Source organism: Pezoporus flaviventris, unplaced genomic scaffold (genome assembly GCF_033815535.1).
Source record: "Pezoporus flaviventris isolate CSIRO_AGI_PZ_B2104156 unplaced genomic scaffold, CSIRO_AGI_Pfla_v1 ptg000003l, whole genome shotgun sequence".
NCBI lineage: Eukaryota > Metazoa > Chordata > Aves > Psittaciformes > Psittacidae > Pezoporus > Pezoporus flaviventris.
This window is the reverse complement of record NW_026892551.1, coordinates 10,632,114-10,648,544: the sequence shown is the minus strand read 5'-3', so window position 1 is coordinate 10,648,544 and position 16,431 is coordinate 10,632,114. Positions and strand designations below refer to the sequence as shown.

Genomic DNA, 16,431 nt, shown 5'->3' with positions numbered 1-16,431 from the left:
GAGCGGGGGAGCCCTGCTATTGGTGAGACAGAGGAGACCGCGCGTGTTGATTGGACAGAGGGCAGGGAGGGGGTGGGGCTAGTTAAAGAGCCGTCTGACGCGGTGAGGGCTAGCGCAGTGATCTGAGGCAAGTATGAGTAGCTGGGTAACGGCAGCAGGTACCTGTTCTGGGGAGCTTAGCACCGCACTAGCTGCGGGCGTGTGGGAGAGTGGCTGGGGGAGAGGCTCGGTGACACTGCCCTGGGGGGAGGGAGGAGAAGGAGCAGTTCTCCGGGCGGGCTGAGAGGGTGTTCTGGTCCCTTTGCCACCTCAGGTAAGGGAGCTGCTGGGGCATAGCTTGACGGGAGGGCTGTAGGGATGGGGTGTGGGGGCCGCAGCAGTAGACCCTCCCGTCCTTTTTCCTTCCCCCGCGGGAGGGAGCGGTGGAGCCTCCCGCAGCCCCTAGGGAGTTGGCCCTTGGGGCTAGAGGGTGCGCTGGTGGTTTTTAGCGCCGGCTTTAGGCCGGTAGGTTTAGCTCCTGAGGGAGCTATTGCCCCCCTCAGGAAAGTCCCGGGATAATCTGCCTTCACCAGAAGCTTCAGGGTTTGGCTGGTGTAGGCCAACAGGGCAAGTTGCTGGCCGGCAGCCGTTGTGGTTCTACGTTTGCTTCTGTGCTGGCTGCACAGCTTCTGCGCAAGGCGGGGGTGGCACCGAGAGAGACTGACCCTTGTGCTACCCCCGTTCTAGTAATCTTGGAATCACAGAACGGTTTGCGTTGGAAGGAACCTTAGGGATCATCGAGTTCCAGTCTCTTTAGGGATACCTTCCACTAGACCAGGTTGTTTGAAGTCCCATCCAACTTACTTTTATTTCTGAAGCCCTTGAGTGCTAGTTTTAGGGGTATGTGAGCTGCCTTTGAGGAATGTATTTGCTTTCAGTGCTTGTTTGCTTCTGGTGTTTTTGTTCATTTGTTTGGGGGGGGGGGGATTTGGTTCTGTGGTTTGGTTTGGATTATTTTAAATCTCCTTTTCAGTGCCCTTTCTTGTTTCCTTTTTGTAGGTTCTATTTATTTTTAGTTGTTTTTCTTATCAGCCTTATTTATTAGCTTAACACGTCAAAGATAGCTTTGCTTTTGTTAGTCTTTTAAATGTTTCTGGCTCTTTAAAAACCTTCAGGATGACCCTAAAATTATAATCGGAATTATAAATGCTTTTTTTTTCTTTTCCTTTTTTTCTTTCTTTTCAAGGTATCTCTTACTGTTATGGCTCATACAAAAGAAGCTAAAATGCAGATAATGCCAGAAACTCCAGGACGAGTCACCATCCTGAATCCTTTTGAAAGTCCTAGTGATTATTACACTCTTCAGGAGCAGATTGTTTCCAGTCCTTCAGTCTTCAAATCAACAAAACTCTCACCTGTAAGATCTAGTTTTTAGTTGTGTAGCTACAGAAATGCAGTGCTAACATTTTGAAATGCATTAAAAGGTGTATTTTATTTAGTGTATTTTAATGTATATGCTAAGCCAAAGAATTTTGGTGGCATCTGCCGTTCCTTCTGATTACAGGAATATGCTGCTTTGAATATTGACATTGTCAGTCTTCCTCCGATCTGCTAAGTGCTAAAACCAGTTGAAAGCAGATAAAGGACAGTTGTTGGATGTGGTGTTCTTGTCCTACCTAAAGCTGAAAAGTACTCCAGTTCCTACTTACATGCTAAGCAGGCTGGATGCGAGTAAAACATAATTTCACTTCTGTTATGGGTTGTTTGTATATTCACAGAATCAAGTTGATGATTTTGTGTATATATAACATTTTTTAGTTGCAAATCATATGCTTTTGGAGTTGGAATTATCATATGCAAATCATATGCTTTGCAGCTGGAATTACTTTCTGATAAGCAGGACAGCTGTGCTAATGAGTGATCTACCAAGACTTGGTAGATATTTTTTCAAACAGATATTTGAGCAGTATTTTGTAATTAAATGTTAAATAAAGGGCTGAAACTGCTTTGTTTCTGAATTTGATTTTGTTGCGTGCTATGTATGGCATTACAAGGGAGACTTTGCAAGATGCATATGGGGTTGCAAATCCTAAGTCTTATTGGAACTGCGAGGTGAAAGGTGAAAATTTGGGTTAGATGCAGGCACGGGATCTTCATGGAACCTCAGTTTTGATTGTGGCAATCCAGAAATGACTAAATTTTATCCAAAGTTCTCTATCTTTAGTACATCTATCTTAAGGAATTGAAAAGAATTTGACACTTCAGTTTGTAAAGTCTAGGTATGACCTTCTACTTTATATTATCTTGTAAATCATTGTAATACTACTACCAGGATAAAGAAGCCTGATTGACTTTTTTAATAAAGAATTTAAATGGAAACTCTTTTGATAGTCTCTGACAGAAACTGTATGGAAGTTATGTCTGCATTGTTCAAGTTTGTCCTGTGGTTCTATTTTATCTTTTGAGACTAGGAAGCACTAAAATGTTCATGTCTCTTTTTAGACACCAGGAAAATTTAGATGGTCTATTGATCAGCTTGCTGTAATAAATCCTGTGGAAATTGACTTGGAAGATGTTCAACGTCAAGCAATGTATCTGAGTCATGATAGGTAACTTCCAGTCTGTTCTTATGCAGTTACCTTGCTTGAATACTAGAACACTGTTCTTTTGCTTTATTGACATTTCAGCGCAGCAGTGAAGACTTTTTATTCAAATCTTTTAACATAGATTTTCATGTGTCCCTAATGTGGATATAATATTTAGATGAGGCTGCCTCTGTGTCACTCTTTTTAATGTTAAGAATTGCTAATCCACTCTGACTGCAGTTTGGAAGACAGCCAGATAAAAGCAGTCAACAGAAGCAAGAAAATGTCTTGCCAGTGATTGTTACGAAGCTACCTCTTCTGCTCCTTGTCACAACACAGTTTATCTTCTTGGAGTGTTCCATACTAACACCTATGAAGTGTAGGCTGCTTTGGTCTTTGGGACTCCTGCAGAAGGGTAGAGCTGATAAAGCTAGCTAGGCAAGCCAGTACTCTTTGAAAGGTATAGGTGAGACTTAAAGTGAGGGTGGTGAGGCAACAGAACAGGTTGCCCAGAGAAGCTGTGGCTGCCTCATCCCCGGCAGTGTTAAAGGCCAGGTTGAATGGGGCTTTGAGGTATAGTGAAAGGCGCCCCTGCCTGTGGCAGGGGGTTTGGAACTAGATAATCTTTAATATCCCTTCCAACCCAATCCATTCCATGATTCTGTTATAATTTTAGAAGACCAGTTATGATTTTTTTTGTCTGTTTTTTATCCAGATAAAAATACTTACTGATACAAGAAATAAATAGAAGATTTGCAAATATGTACTTAAAAATGGTACAGATCTTTCAAATGAACTGGAGTAACAGATAAATGCATTATATTTCTAGATTTATAGCATGAGGTTATTGCACATAATGGTAAAAAGATTTATTGTTTAGTGCAATTTCATTTATAATGTTTCTGTTAAGCATCTATAAAAGATGACATCGTTGGACTTGACTTTTTTTTTTCAATTATGTGATGGTTTTGATAATGGAGTTGTTTTCATTTGTCGCTTAGAATTGATAAGGAGACAGAAGACAGAAGGCAAAAAGCCATTGAAGAGGTAATAAAATTTTTATGCTATCAAGTATTTATTTGCTTTAGCTACATATCTGCAAAAGATTCACATATATTATAGGATTTCAAAAACCGGAACCCTATTATATTTTACTGATCAGTAAGAAAGTAATTTTCTGTCCTCCTCACTTGCAGATGTAGTTGAAACCCATGTGGTCTTTTTCTTCCCATCTTCTTTCACACACCTGTAGGTCAAATCAGCAAATACTGTTTCTTTTGTGTTGCTTGGCTTGTGGGAATGTAGTAGTAAGATAATTCTTAAAAATAATTAATTTCAGTTTAAAAATGATTGAGTATGTTAGGATTTACAGTAACTTCTGGTGTTAGATGGCATAATTTATCGCATTTTTTAAAATATAGCAGAACCTTGATTTTTTTTTTTTGTTTCTTCCAAAGTCTGCTTAGTTGAAGGCAAGACTTACTTCCTTTAGTGTGTAATTCTTTCTGTTTGTTTTCATTTTATTATTTACCATCAATTTGTCTAGCAGAGAAGAAAAAGTGTTTCTTCAGTCCTATTTCCATTAAGATGAAGTTTTGACAGTGTTATTGACCTTTTCGTATTGTATCATGCCATTATGAGTTTCTGTCTCTATGAAAAAAAATGGTTTATGATTCCATAAAGGTGCTAGGTAATTGACCTGCAGCAAAGATGCCCTATTGTTCTAAATCTGCATTAAAAGGGTATTTATTCTTTGTTAGGTATAAACTAATGAATTCTGCAGTTAAACAGCTTGAAACCATGACTGATAAAAATTATGCCTTTAATAGTTGGGTGTTTCAAGCTGTTTTGTTTTCATTTGTTTTGAGTCTTTTATTGTGAGAACAGGATTTACCATGTATTTTGTGAAGCTATGTTATAATGTTCATCTCCTAAACATTAGTGTGTTCTGGATTGTCACAGCAGATAGTTTCTGGTTCAAAGAAAGAGACTTAAGTGCCAGTACTCATAAATGTTTCACTGCTAACCTGCTTAGCCAAATACACTTGATAAGGTTGCCGTAAGCCTTGGTTGTCCACTTTTTTTTCCTTTCACTGTCTCTTTAGCAGTTCTGCAAAATGTCTTAATTGTCAAAATCAACAAACTGAAAAATTGAAAATAATTATGTTAAACTACTGTGCAATAAGTGTGGTAGAGACAATTCCCTTTTAAAATGAGTAATCGGTGTTAAATGAAACTTGCACAATTTTCCCTCTGAAGGCTTGAAAGATCTGGGGTGATATGTGTCGTAAGGAGCTTGGGGGCTGTCTTTAAATCACTTTTTTTTTTCTTTAACCTCTCTAGACATAAAATAATGAAATATTTGCCGGGTATAAGGGATTTAGGTTTTGGGGAAGGAAGAGTTAAAATTCTTAAAAATATAGATCTGTGGGTAGCAAAAGGTATGACTTAATTTTTTCTTGTTCAGCATACTAATCTAAATTGGAGTGCCTTCAATTTTTAAAAGTGCTAATATGGTTTGTTTCTATTCTAGTTTTTCACAAAAAGGCTCATAGTTCCTTCTCCTTGGACAGAACATGAAGGAAAGCAAGTTTCACAGTTTAATTCTGGTAAATGTAAGTTGCTTCTGTGTGTCACCCACAATTGACTTAGCTTTTGGAGAAACCATCAAGCATAGTTTTTTTTCAACTCTGATTTAAATTTTAAGAACCAGTAATAAAAGTTGGCACAACTGGTAGATTTTTAGCTGTTCTCTCCGAGTGCTTTCTTTTTTTAAAAATTATTTTTTAATTCAAAATCTTCTACAATTTCCCTTTTTGTTATTTTTGATTCCTGTTCTTGTATCTTTTTTCTTTTGTAACCTGTCTTCAAGCAGACAACTTTGCTGCATCAGTACTGGTAAAATCTTCTACTTCAGTTTTCTGGTAGCTGCACCTCTGAATTATTCTGACTGCTTTCCTGTCAGTATAAGTATATGGGAAACTGAGTTCTGTATTTTTCTACTTACTTCTCTATTTTTACTTACTTGCTATGTAAATTCCTGTTCTCTTTGTGCCCTGCTAGTTCACTGTCACTGTATGGGTGTTCTGTTTATTTTGTTTATGCCATGTTATTATTAATGCTCCTGTTATTAAAGTTTCTATATAACTAATAGAATACATAGTAAATGCATTACAAATTGGACAAATGTCGGCTATAAAATATTGTTTGCATTCACTGTTGTTTGGTAGGAGACTCTTAAGTGCGTGGGTTTTTTTGCAAAATTTGGAAGATGCTAAATTGTTAAAATTTTTTATCAAGGAAATGTAGCTTGTGGATAGTGTATTTTTAGTTGTCAGAGAACATTAGCCATGGTACTAGAGCTAGGGAAAGTGTGTGCTGAAAGAAGATGGTATAATGTGTTCTTTAGCTGTGTAAAAAAGTAGAATAGCAGATTCTTCATCTTCGTCTTCATGTTCAAATTGCATGATTTTCTGGAAATGAAATTTACTTGAACACCGCCTGTTTGGCTAAGCACAAACTTGAGTTTGTTTTAAATGTATGTAATGTAGAGGAGGCTGCAGGAGACAAAGATTTAGGCAAAGTTGATGCTACTTTACAAAGCTTTTTTTGAATAGAAAGGTGCTGAAATTCTCATAATCAGCTATAATGGTAACTTTTTTCAGTACTCCCTTTAGTTGTGTTAAATACTCTAACTTAACTGCTGGTTGGTTTCAAAACTATGTGCAATGCGTGCTTAAATTTAAGTTCTTATCTGTTTTACAGCCACAGATCTAAATAGCCTTTCTCCAATTGGAAGACAGCTAACTTTGCACCCTGACAAAAGCAATGGTGGGTAAAAGACGATGTCTGAAATTGCAAGCTTTTTCTGAAGCAAAATGACCCATTTTTTAATGGTGCTTTTATTTCAAAAGGCAGTAATTTTTTTGTTAATATTCCTGTAGAAATACTTTTGTAGCATATGGTACTACTACTTTAATACCTGTTTCTGATAGTAATTTAATTCTATTACAATCTTACATATTTTTTCCAAAGTAAAAACTGAAGTCATCTGTGGAGTACATTTTTTCCGACTCAGTGCATGCCCTTTTTCTGAATTAAAAAGTGAATCTAAGCCTCAGGTTTATGGGTAAATTACAGTTTCAAGAAGCCTGTAATGTGTTGGATTTTTTTGGGTAGAGAATCTTGATTATTTTCTCTGCAATATAAATAGCAGAAATCTTTTTTAACTGTTTCATTTTAGATAAATAATCAATGCTTTTCCCCATGGTATTTTGATGAATTTTCTTCCATTTCCTTTTGAGTCATTTTCTTCAGAGACATCTCTCTTCAGTTCAGAATGCCTTTCTAGAGACTTTTATGTTACAACCCTTTTGTTTACCTGTAGGACTGACTGTGCTGTGCATAGTTGTTGTCAAATCAGAATCCTAGCTTTAATTAACACTTTTCCTTATTGCAACTGTATCTTAAATGGCTTAATTGCAATGCAGTTTGAAAGTGGATTTTTGTTTCTACTGCTTTAGTCAAAGGTTTACTGCAAGCTAATTTTGTTGGCTTTATTCATTGCAGCTGCTTGTCAGACAGTACTGTCTTTGCCGGTGGATTTTAATTTAGAGAAAATACTAGGTATGTTGTGTTGTATCAAAATTTAATTATGAATGTTTAAATAGAAAACTTGTGTCGTTTGCTGGGGTTTTCTTGTCTTATGAAATATTGAAAATGTATGAATGGAAGTTTTAAGTCTGTGGTCTAAATAAACAAGTTACTGCATATTTTATGGGACAGCTGACTTAAATGATATACTTTGAGTATAGACATAAAGACAAAAGAGGAGGCATATGGAGAACAATTGCAAAGTAGAAGGCACCCCCTGCCTTCTGCAAAAAGAGCTTTTACTGAGAGCTGTTCAACTTCACATTGCCAGCCATGAGGCTCATAGCCCAACTTTGCCTTGAGCAAAGCAATGCTTTGATTGTGCCTTTCATTGAACTGAAGCCACAGTGGTGACTAGAAGTTGTGTGTTGGCAAAAAAGCTGTGACCACTGAATGGGGAGGCAAGAGTCCAAATTAATTGTCTGATTGTAAGTGCTTTATCAAGCAGTTGCTGTCAGCTTCTCAGGAAGGGGCTTCTATGTGAAAATAGTGGGTATAGCTAGCTCAGAGGTTTTTGGCTGCACACTCCTATCCCTGTAGTGACAGCCCTCATTGTGTGCCATCAAAATTAAAACAGAAAATCAGAGCAATATTGGTTGCTATCATATTTCATCTTAACAAATGTTTCCATCAATGCATAGTTTGCAGATTCAGGAAAAATTTATTCTACAAGGAATATCCATTTAGAATAGAGTAAAACCAAACTGATATGATAAATCATAGCATATTTTAATGGGTCTTTGTTAACATCTGCATGCTTTTTGCTTTGACTTTGAGTTGACTGGTTTGCCTTTGGATGATGTATAACGATTACCATCAAATCATATGGGAGACCTGAAAAAGGGTCTAGTTTTGCTTGAGTAGTATAATAATCTGCTTTTCACAACTGGATGTGAAATACACAGATGTGAAAAGGCCAGTAAGTAGATGTTAGCCAATATCTGTCAATTTTTTAAAATGCAGACTTTAGTATTAAAGCATGATAGGCAGAAGCGGAATCTTAGTAGATGCAGTGGACTCTCTTGTAATGATAACAAGTGATCCTTTAGGATAGGTGGCTAAATTAGACTTATTACTTTATGTACTGGTAAATTAGATTAAATGTTTAATTTAGATAGATATGTCTCTGTAATAGATTTTTTTTCTTTCATTTTTACTGGAAATGACTGCTCCCTGACATTTCTAGGTGAATATATCAGAACTGATGAATTTTCAGATCAGTCTCAGGGAAATCTGAGCTCTTCATCACTCAGAAGAAAGCTGTTTTTAGAAGAAAATGGAAGTGTGTCTGAGTGTTTGTCTGTTTCTCCACATAGTCCATGTGGTAATCAGCCACTTGGAGTGCTTTGTTCAATAGACATCTCTCCAGTTCGGTGCAGAAGCCCTCTGGAAACACCTAGTTCAGTAAGTAGCCTGGTTTGGATGCTGGATGGGATGTGACTGACTTGGCACAGGAGCAGATCTTGGAGCAGGCCAATTTTGTGTTCTAACAGGCTTCACAAGGGGAACAGTCTTTTTAAGAAGCTACAACTGCTTTATTAGAGCATAGGTGTTAGGCCAAACTATGCTTTTGTGGCTTGGATTTTGGTGGTGTGGTTTTTGTGAGTTGTTTTTTTGTTGTTCCCCTCCAAATTCCAAAGTCAGAAAAAACGTGAAAAATAAAAGTTTCGAAGTAATGTCACTGATTTCTTATATCAAACTGTTATGCTGTGATGCTGTTATCTTGTACAGAAGGAATTATGCTTTAATTTCACAAAAGTAGGAATCAATACATATACAAGATTTGCTGAAGGCATGTTGTAACATTATATATATATATATATAAATCCATGAACTGCTGTCTAAAATACTAGCTGATATGAACAGGTGATGTAATTATTTCCCTTATAACTCCTAAATTCATTTATAGTGAAGGAAATTACTTGTGGATCTTTGAATGCAGTGCCAAATATGCTTTTTTCTTTTCCACGAGCCAGAGATTTCAGATAAAAGAGATATTTATTAGAACACAGAATATAATGTCTGTTTTTTAAGTTAAGCCAGATGAATCTTATTCCCAGGTAGATGTATCACAGCTAATCTGGTTTAGGTGGTACAGTTTCTTCTGTTGGGCACTTGAAGTACATGGAAAAAAACACTACCTAAGCTAGAGTGTAGCTTAAAAAAAGTCTTCATTGTGGTAACCTAATAAAGAATTCTTACAGTGTTCCTACAGGACTGCTAAAGTGACTTCTTGCATTGTACTCTTAAGCAAGATCACAACCACTGTTCTTTTTTCTTAAGTATTGTCTGTGCTGCTGCATTGAATTTGGATAACACTGATTCCATTAGAATATATATAGTGGTTGACCTTTATCTGCATTGGTATGAGTAAGAAATTGAGATTAAATACTTAACTGTATACACAGATAGTATTAACACTCTGTTAAGGCTTTTCATAGTTCTTAATTACAATGGATATTACAGTCTAACTTGGTATTATGTGTCAGTTTAAATCCATTGCTCTTTTCTTATTGTGGAGGCATAAAGTTCAAGTGAAGAGCTACAACTGGAATATTCAAGATAAACCAATGATAGAAATTGTCATTGTACAGGATTAGTTTTCCTCAGGGCTGCCATATTATGTTTTTTAGTTAGTTTTTCTATTTACATATTAGTCAAAATTTACATCATGAAAATATGCCTTTTTTTTTTTTTTTTCTTCGCTCTGAAACTGAAGGGTCAGATTTCATCAAGTCCTATTCAGGGAGGAGCAAGTGTTTACAGTCTGGGAAGTATAACCAGTCCCACATTTCCACAGGGGTCTCCTGCCCCTAATGGTTCTCCTGCTTTTTCACCAATTGCTTTTCACATAAGAAAGACACCACTGTCAGGTATGGTTTAACTGTGTATGTATTATTCTTTCTTTCTTGATGTGCGTATTTTTATTATTAGAAACAGCTTTTTACAGTTTATTCTTGAAGAAGGCATTGATACCAAATAGGAATGAAAAAAAAAACCCAACCTTAAAGGATTAATCTGAGGAGGGGGGTTAAAGTTGTATGCCTGAACTAAGTAAGGTCATAATCTGATTTGGCTCAACCTGATTTATATGGACACAGAATGTTTGAGTTTTCAAATCGTGTGACTGTGAAGATTACTTGAAAGGGAACTGACTAGTGAAGAAATCACAAACAATTCTGTGTCCTCATTGCTCTAGAAGATGTCAGTTATTTCCTGTTCTGTACATTACCTGGCAAGTCTTAATGCCATGGTTATACGTGATTTTACTCTGGTGAGCGTTGTGGTATTTCAACAGCATTCCATATCGAGATTGTATAGGTGTTTTCTCCCTTGTTTGATTTTCTTGAAAACTTTATTGTTTCCCCATTGTTTTTTTTTTTGGGGGGGGGTTGTTTTTTTTTCTTAAATGCGTATAGAACATGTGCATTGATATTTGTTCCGAAAAGAAGCCACAGAACCAGCCTTCACACATTTTCCGTTGTATAGTATTGACATTCAAAAATGTGAGGCCACACCAGTACAGCTAAATATGTAATGAGAAACAAAACTGGGTGGTAAAAGTGAGGTAAAAACTTGCCTTTACTGTGATAGTTTAAATCTGCTGGTGTGTTTTTGTTTTGGGGTTTTTGTTGAGTTGGTTGTTTTGGGGGATTTTTTTGTTGCTTGATTATTTTTTAGTTTTTCAAAGGCAGCCTTGGAGCTGGGGTACAGGGGTCAGTGAAATGCTGTGTGGTTAGCTGTATAATTAAAAAAACCCTAGGGCTTTGAGGATGATGACTTTATCTCCACCTGGTATCTCACAGCATAATTTTTTTTTTTTTTTTTTTTACAGACCAAAGAAAATTCACATTTTGTTCTCCAGATATTCCTTCTTCTTCAAATAAAATGACATCCCCAGCTACAAGAAGTCCTTATATAGATGGTTGTTCTCCAATTCAAAAGTCTTCACCTATGAGACTTGGAGCATGCAGAAGAACTACCCAGTTTCAGACTTCTGTCATTAGGATACCAATTGCTGTTGAGAACCACGGTGAGAATGAGGAAGACAAGGAGAATGCTTCTCCATCAGAAGCTTGGTTCCCAGAAATCGATAATGGAATAACCTTATGCCAGCAAGATGGGGATACTTTTACACATGGCACACATCTTGTGGTAGCAACTGTGTCTATTGCACCAGATCACTCAGAAGCTTGTCATCAAAGGCTGTCATCATTTCAGGATATGGAAGGCTCCAAGGAAAATAATACTGTAGATATGGCTGACATAGCTGAAGTGTCAGAGGAAAACATTTGGATAAAAGAAACAATTGGCAATAGCAATGCACCAATGACCAGCTTTATGACAGGGATTACTTTCAGTATTGAAAACTCTCATGTGTTCATGTCGCCTCTTGCAGAAAGTAGCACAATTCCTTGTGACAACAGTAGTATTCAGGTAAAAATAAGAATCTTTAAAACTGAGCTCAACATAATCACTTCTAATATGTATGCTATTCTGGAAGTAATTGTCTTATTTTCTCTTAGTGGATGCTGCGTACAGGTGGCATTGTGACTTTTATCCTTCCTCCCCATTCCCTTTTTGCAGTGGAGTCAGCATAGCAGTTTTTGTGTTACAATGCACAGGAATACATTTAATCCAAAGTAATTCTGATCTATTTCAAGATGTCCTTGCTTATTGCAGAGGGTTGGACTAGATGACCTTTGAAGGTCCCTTCCAACCCAAACTCTTCTATGATTCTGTAATTCTGACAGTTTATGGTTTGCTTTTGTTATTACCTGATGGCAGTTGGTTTGTGGGACTAAGTTCTGTTACCTGGGAGGACTTGTATTTGATTAACTGAGGGGTTTATTGGTGTTAAATTGCAGTACCTTTTTAAACCCTGCTTCTTGGTTTCAGGTGGACAGTGGGTATAATACACAGACTTGTGGAAGCAGCATTATGGATACTGCGGGGGCCCAAAACAGTTGCAGAGAAAATGATGTGAACATTAACGTGTTTCAGACTAAATCTCAGCTGCTTAGAACAAAGGTAGGAGTTAAATTGTGATACGATACAAAAGTGACAGGCTTCTCACCTGAAGCATCTGTTCCTTATTTTACTCTATTTCAGAAAGCCTGAGGGGAGAGACTGTAAGGTGATTATAGAGACTGTGTTAAATGCAGCATCATTTCAAGTATTATGCTGAAAACAAGGAGTTAAGTGCAGGACAAACTAGCAGTAAAATTAATGTATTCTATGACAAAGGCAGACAGTTTCAGAGGAAACTGAGATATACGCATGAGAGGTAGTTGTGAGGCTGCTCATGGCTTCTGAAGTATGGTAGTCTGTCTCTTGTTTCTGTTGTTCCTGCTGCTTTTTTTATTAGAAAATTTTTAGATGTGTGCCTGTGGAGAAGTGCATTTTGGGGAGAAATTTGTCTGCTACTTGTTTTCATAAACTAGCCTTGAGTTTTCTACCCCATACCTGACAATGCTGACTTGGTGGGGAACTTTCTGCTTGGATACAGTATTATGATTACAAGCCCTTGACCTGTCTTAAAACTAAATAAATTACAAAAGACAGCACATACCTAGCAAGGGCCCCAAGCTCTTGTGACTGATGGGAAAGTCTTGCTTCTAGAGAGTGGGAAGCAAGGCTAGTTTCTTTGAAGGAGAGAGCAAAGATCATCTTACTTAGCAGTTGTGGTCTTATAAACTTAGTAGCTTATGGTCTACTACTTACCATCATTTACAGTCCTTGAAGGAGCGAGAGTACTGACTAGTAGTAACAGATTATGAAAAGCCTCAAGTAAGCCTATTTAGCCCTGACTTCACTTCTGTATCTGACATGCTAATAGCCAATAATCTGATGAGGTAAAGAGCAGATTGATGGTGCCTGGTAGACCATGGACATCATGTCCTTTTGCCCAGAGAAGTTCTGTCTGCCCCATCCCTGGAAGTGTTCATGGCTGCATTGGATGGAGATTTGAGCAACCTGGTCTAGTGGAAGGTGTCCCTGCCTGTGGCAGGGGTTTGGAACTCAATGACCTTACTTTAAGGTCCCTTCCAACCCAAACTATTATATGATTCTATGAAATTTTGAACTCTAATCATTTAAGACAAGAATAAATGTGCCGTTACAGGAAGAAAAGATATTTTATCTTAAACTTCTAGAAGTACCCATCTACTCTGAGGTCATGCCCCAATCACCCTTTGGACTTGAAGGTACTCACAAGAATCAGTTGCCTACTCTCAAACTTGTCCTAGAGACAGTTCATGCAGCTGTCTTCTCCTGCTGCTAGTCCTTCAGTTGCTAGATCCTGACTAAGCCAAACTTTGCATTTTTGGAATAGGATTTAAGTGCAGTGGCATTCAGTACTTCCTTCAACTCTCACAACAGGGAACCCACAGAGAATATAAAAAACAAACCAAAAAAACAAACCAAAAAAGCATGGGCGCTGCTGGCTGAAAGAATCCAGTCTGGCTCATTCAGAGCATGTGCAATCTGAGAGGAGATGATTCTTGCTGAGGGCAAAGATTTCTGCAGAGAAAACATCTTTCATTTCTCTTTCATTTCAGAAGGGGAGAGACGGGAAGTTAAGGTATTAATTATAATTAGAAAATTTCCAATAGGAAGTTTGGATCTTCTTTCTTTGGGGGAATTTTTGTGAAAATGGGTTTAAAATGAACTTTTCCTTATTAACCTAGGAGGTTTCTGTTTCAAACCATAAGGACAGTCAGTTGCTGAGAGCAAGATCTCCAGAGAAGCAATGCTGTTTCCAAAAAGCAAAACCACATTGTACAGTATTCGGTCAAAATGCAACTTGCAACATTTCTGCCTGGAAACATCAAAATGAAAACCAAGTTCAGGGATTTTGCAGAAACGATATGTAGTTCTGTGATGGAGAAGATTAAATTGTGATGTCTAATAAATTTTTATGTATATCACGTCAGTTACCTGGATTACGCATACTATTTGGGTTTTTTAATGCAAGTGTAATAAATTGTCTGGTATGTATTAAGTGGGGGGTTAAATAATGTGGGATTCTTCAGGTTTTATTAACAAATGTACTGGTATTATTAAGCAACCCTTTTGAAAATTAAGGCAGCTAGACTTGGTATAAAGAAACCACATTAGGTTTGTTTTTTGGAAATGTGTTCTTTCAGTGATTAGGATAGATTCCATGAGGAGCCTTGTTTGAAAGGTTGGACCTAACTTGAGCTTGAAAAGGAGTACTTCAGATAGGCTGGGCAAACCTGGAGTAACTTGCATAGGAGCCAGCGTAACTGTAAAACCACCTACATTGTAAGATACAACTTAAAAAGGCATGAGGGAAATTTTTCTTTGGGGAAGAGAAAAGGGAGTGTTTAGTTTTCATTTGATTTTTTTTTTTTTTTTTTTTTTTTCCCTGATCAGATGTATTGTGTGGCTTCAGGAATGCTAGCAGTGGTGCCAAGAAAGAGTTGCTGGATAGGAGTGAACTGCTGGGGGTGTGAGGAGAGCAGGGCTGGGTGCGTGTCTGTGTCAGTCTAAAGGAAAAGTGATGGAACTCGGCTCCGACTTCATGAGGAAGGAATAAAATTAGTGGCCCAGAAACAGGTCCCTGGAATACATGTATGTTTTTATACTGAACTGCAAACTGTTAAAAACAGGGCCTTCAATTTTAATACCAGGCTAGTTCTTAGTTAGATTTTCCTTGTGAACATGAAAACTCCATTCTAGTTATGGAAGTTATGTACTTTCCACAACTGAAAAAAAAACCAACCCCCAAATCTAGTTTTATTAATAATAAGGTTTATGCCCAAAGAATCTTGAAGTGGATCACCTGACTCCACCAGTGTTTCCTAAAAGCACTTTGTCCAAACTGAAGCTCCAGTACCCTTTTGAGGGAACGTAAGAAGGTGCAAGGAGATAATTGGTCTCAGTACATCGAGTGGTGCAGCCTTCCTAGTAGTAAACTGTTACACTTCCCTTTTATGTTTAATTCCCAGTACTGCTTACTATACTGTAAGCAACTGTTAGGTTGCTTACAGAAATTGCCAAAATATTTAATAGATAAACATTTAGAGATATAATTAACTTTTGTATGGCACTTACTGCAAAAAGTATTAATATAAACAAAGTCTTGATACTGTCAAGAAAACCACTGATGAACAGAAGTACTGGAATGAGGAGGGTCTGGAAGCCCAGAACTCACTTTGCCTAATCAAATCAGATGTGATTAAATTTGATTTGTTTAAAAGAACCTTCTGGAAGTTCTTAAATATGAATGTGGAGGCGGGTAGGGGATCAATATGGTAATGTTGTAGCCATAGTGACTATGAAGAGGAGATAAGGGAAATTCTGCCATCTCCAGGCTGTTTGTACACCTCTGGAGTGAACTTTATTGCATTAATCAAAGACACCAGTCTACGCCAGTAGGTGCTCCCTGGGTGAAGGAGCCTTCGCTCTGTCTGTAGCAAGGACACCCAGTCCCAGGGTTCTGGGTGGAAGTTTGGGTTCCTGTTCTATTCTGCAGGTCACAGAAAAGCTTGTATCAAAGCCCAGAACAGTTCATAGGTCAGATTCATCCCCTAAATTTGAAGGTGATGGGTGATGTTTTCTGAAGTCTGAAAAGGGGAGGTGCAAGCAGAATTGGGATAGCATTAAAACCAAATGCCTCAGGCCTGAGACTTGTGCACTTGAGTGGTGTATGGATAGAACAGTTCTTGAAATGGTTTAAGAATTAACCAGGGAAGGCTTTTTGAAAAACATTCTAAATGGGAAACTCCTGTGCCATCAACAAAGTTGCTTGGGTTTAGTTCTCACATTGCTAAAGTTGTAATTAAGAAAATCACTTTAGATTCCTAACCAGCAAATATGGACATGCAGTGGGCTTACTTCCATAGCAATTTAATCAGTATTTCAGTAATGCAGATGGAATTCACAGTAACTGAATGTAACATCCTGCAGGGTCTGTTTCACCACCTTGAAGCAGTGCCCTACTACAAGGTGGAAATGCACTGAACTGGTAACTTTTTAAGGGGACGAATTTGTTGAAGTAGAGAATGAACTTGGACTTCTGAATATATCGAACAGGGCCTTCAAAATGCCCTTAGCCTTAGGTTGTGAGGTTGTCGCTCCAAAGCAAGGCACAACTTGTCTGAGGTTTAAAAGTTAGTTATGACCTTGCACCTTGTTAACAGTAATCGACTAAAAGGGTGAATTTCAGATCTGCAGACTGTACAAAGGA

The 16,431-nt window shown here is 37.7% G+C and overlaps 1 protein-coding gene across 1 annotated transcript; it reads left to right on the top strand.

The window, feature by feature from the left end:
* The first annotated feature begins 1,229 nt into the window (after positions 1-1,229).
* On the top strand, positions 1,230-14,144 carry BORA (BORA aurora kinase A activator). The gene is made up of 11 exons (XM_061445285.1): positions 1,230-1,396; positions 2,482-2,588; positions 3,566-3,611; positions 5,098-5,173; positions 6,330-6,395; positions 7,134-7,190; positions 8,404-8,621; positions 9,937-10,090; positions 11,053-11,654; positions 12,117-12,248; positions 13,907-14,144. Exons 1-11 carry the CDS (start codon positions 1,241-1,243, stop codon positions 14,090-14,092), a joined length of 1,800 nt encoding a protein of 599 aa, XP_061301269.1. The 5' UTR covers positions 1,230-1,240; the 3' UTR covers positions 14,093-14,144.
* Positions 14,145-16,431: the final 2,287 nt, after the last annotated feature.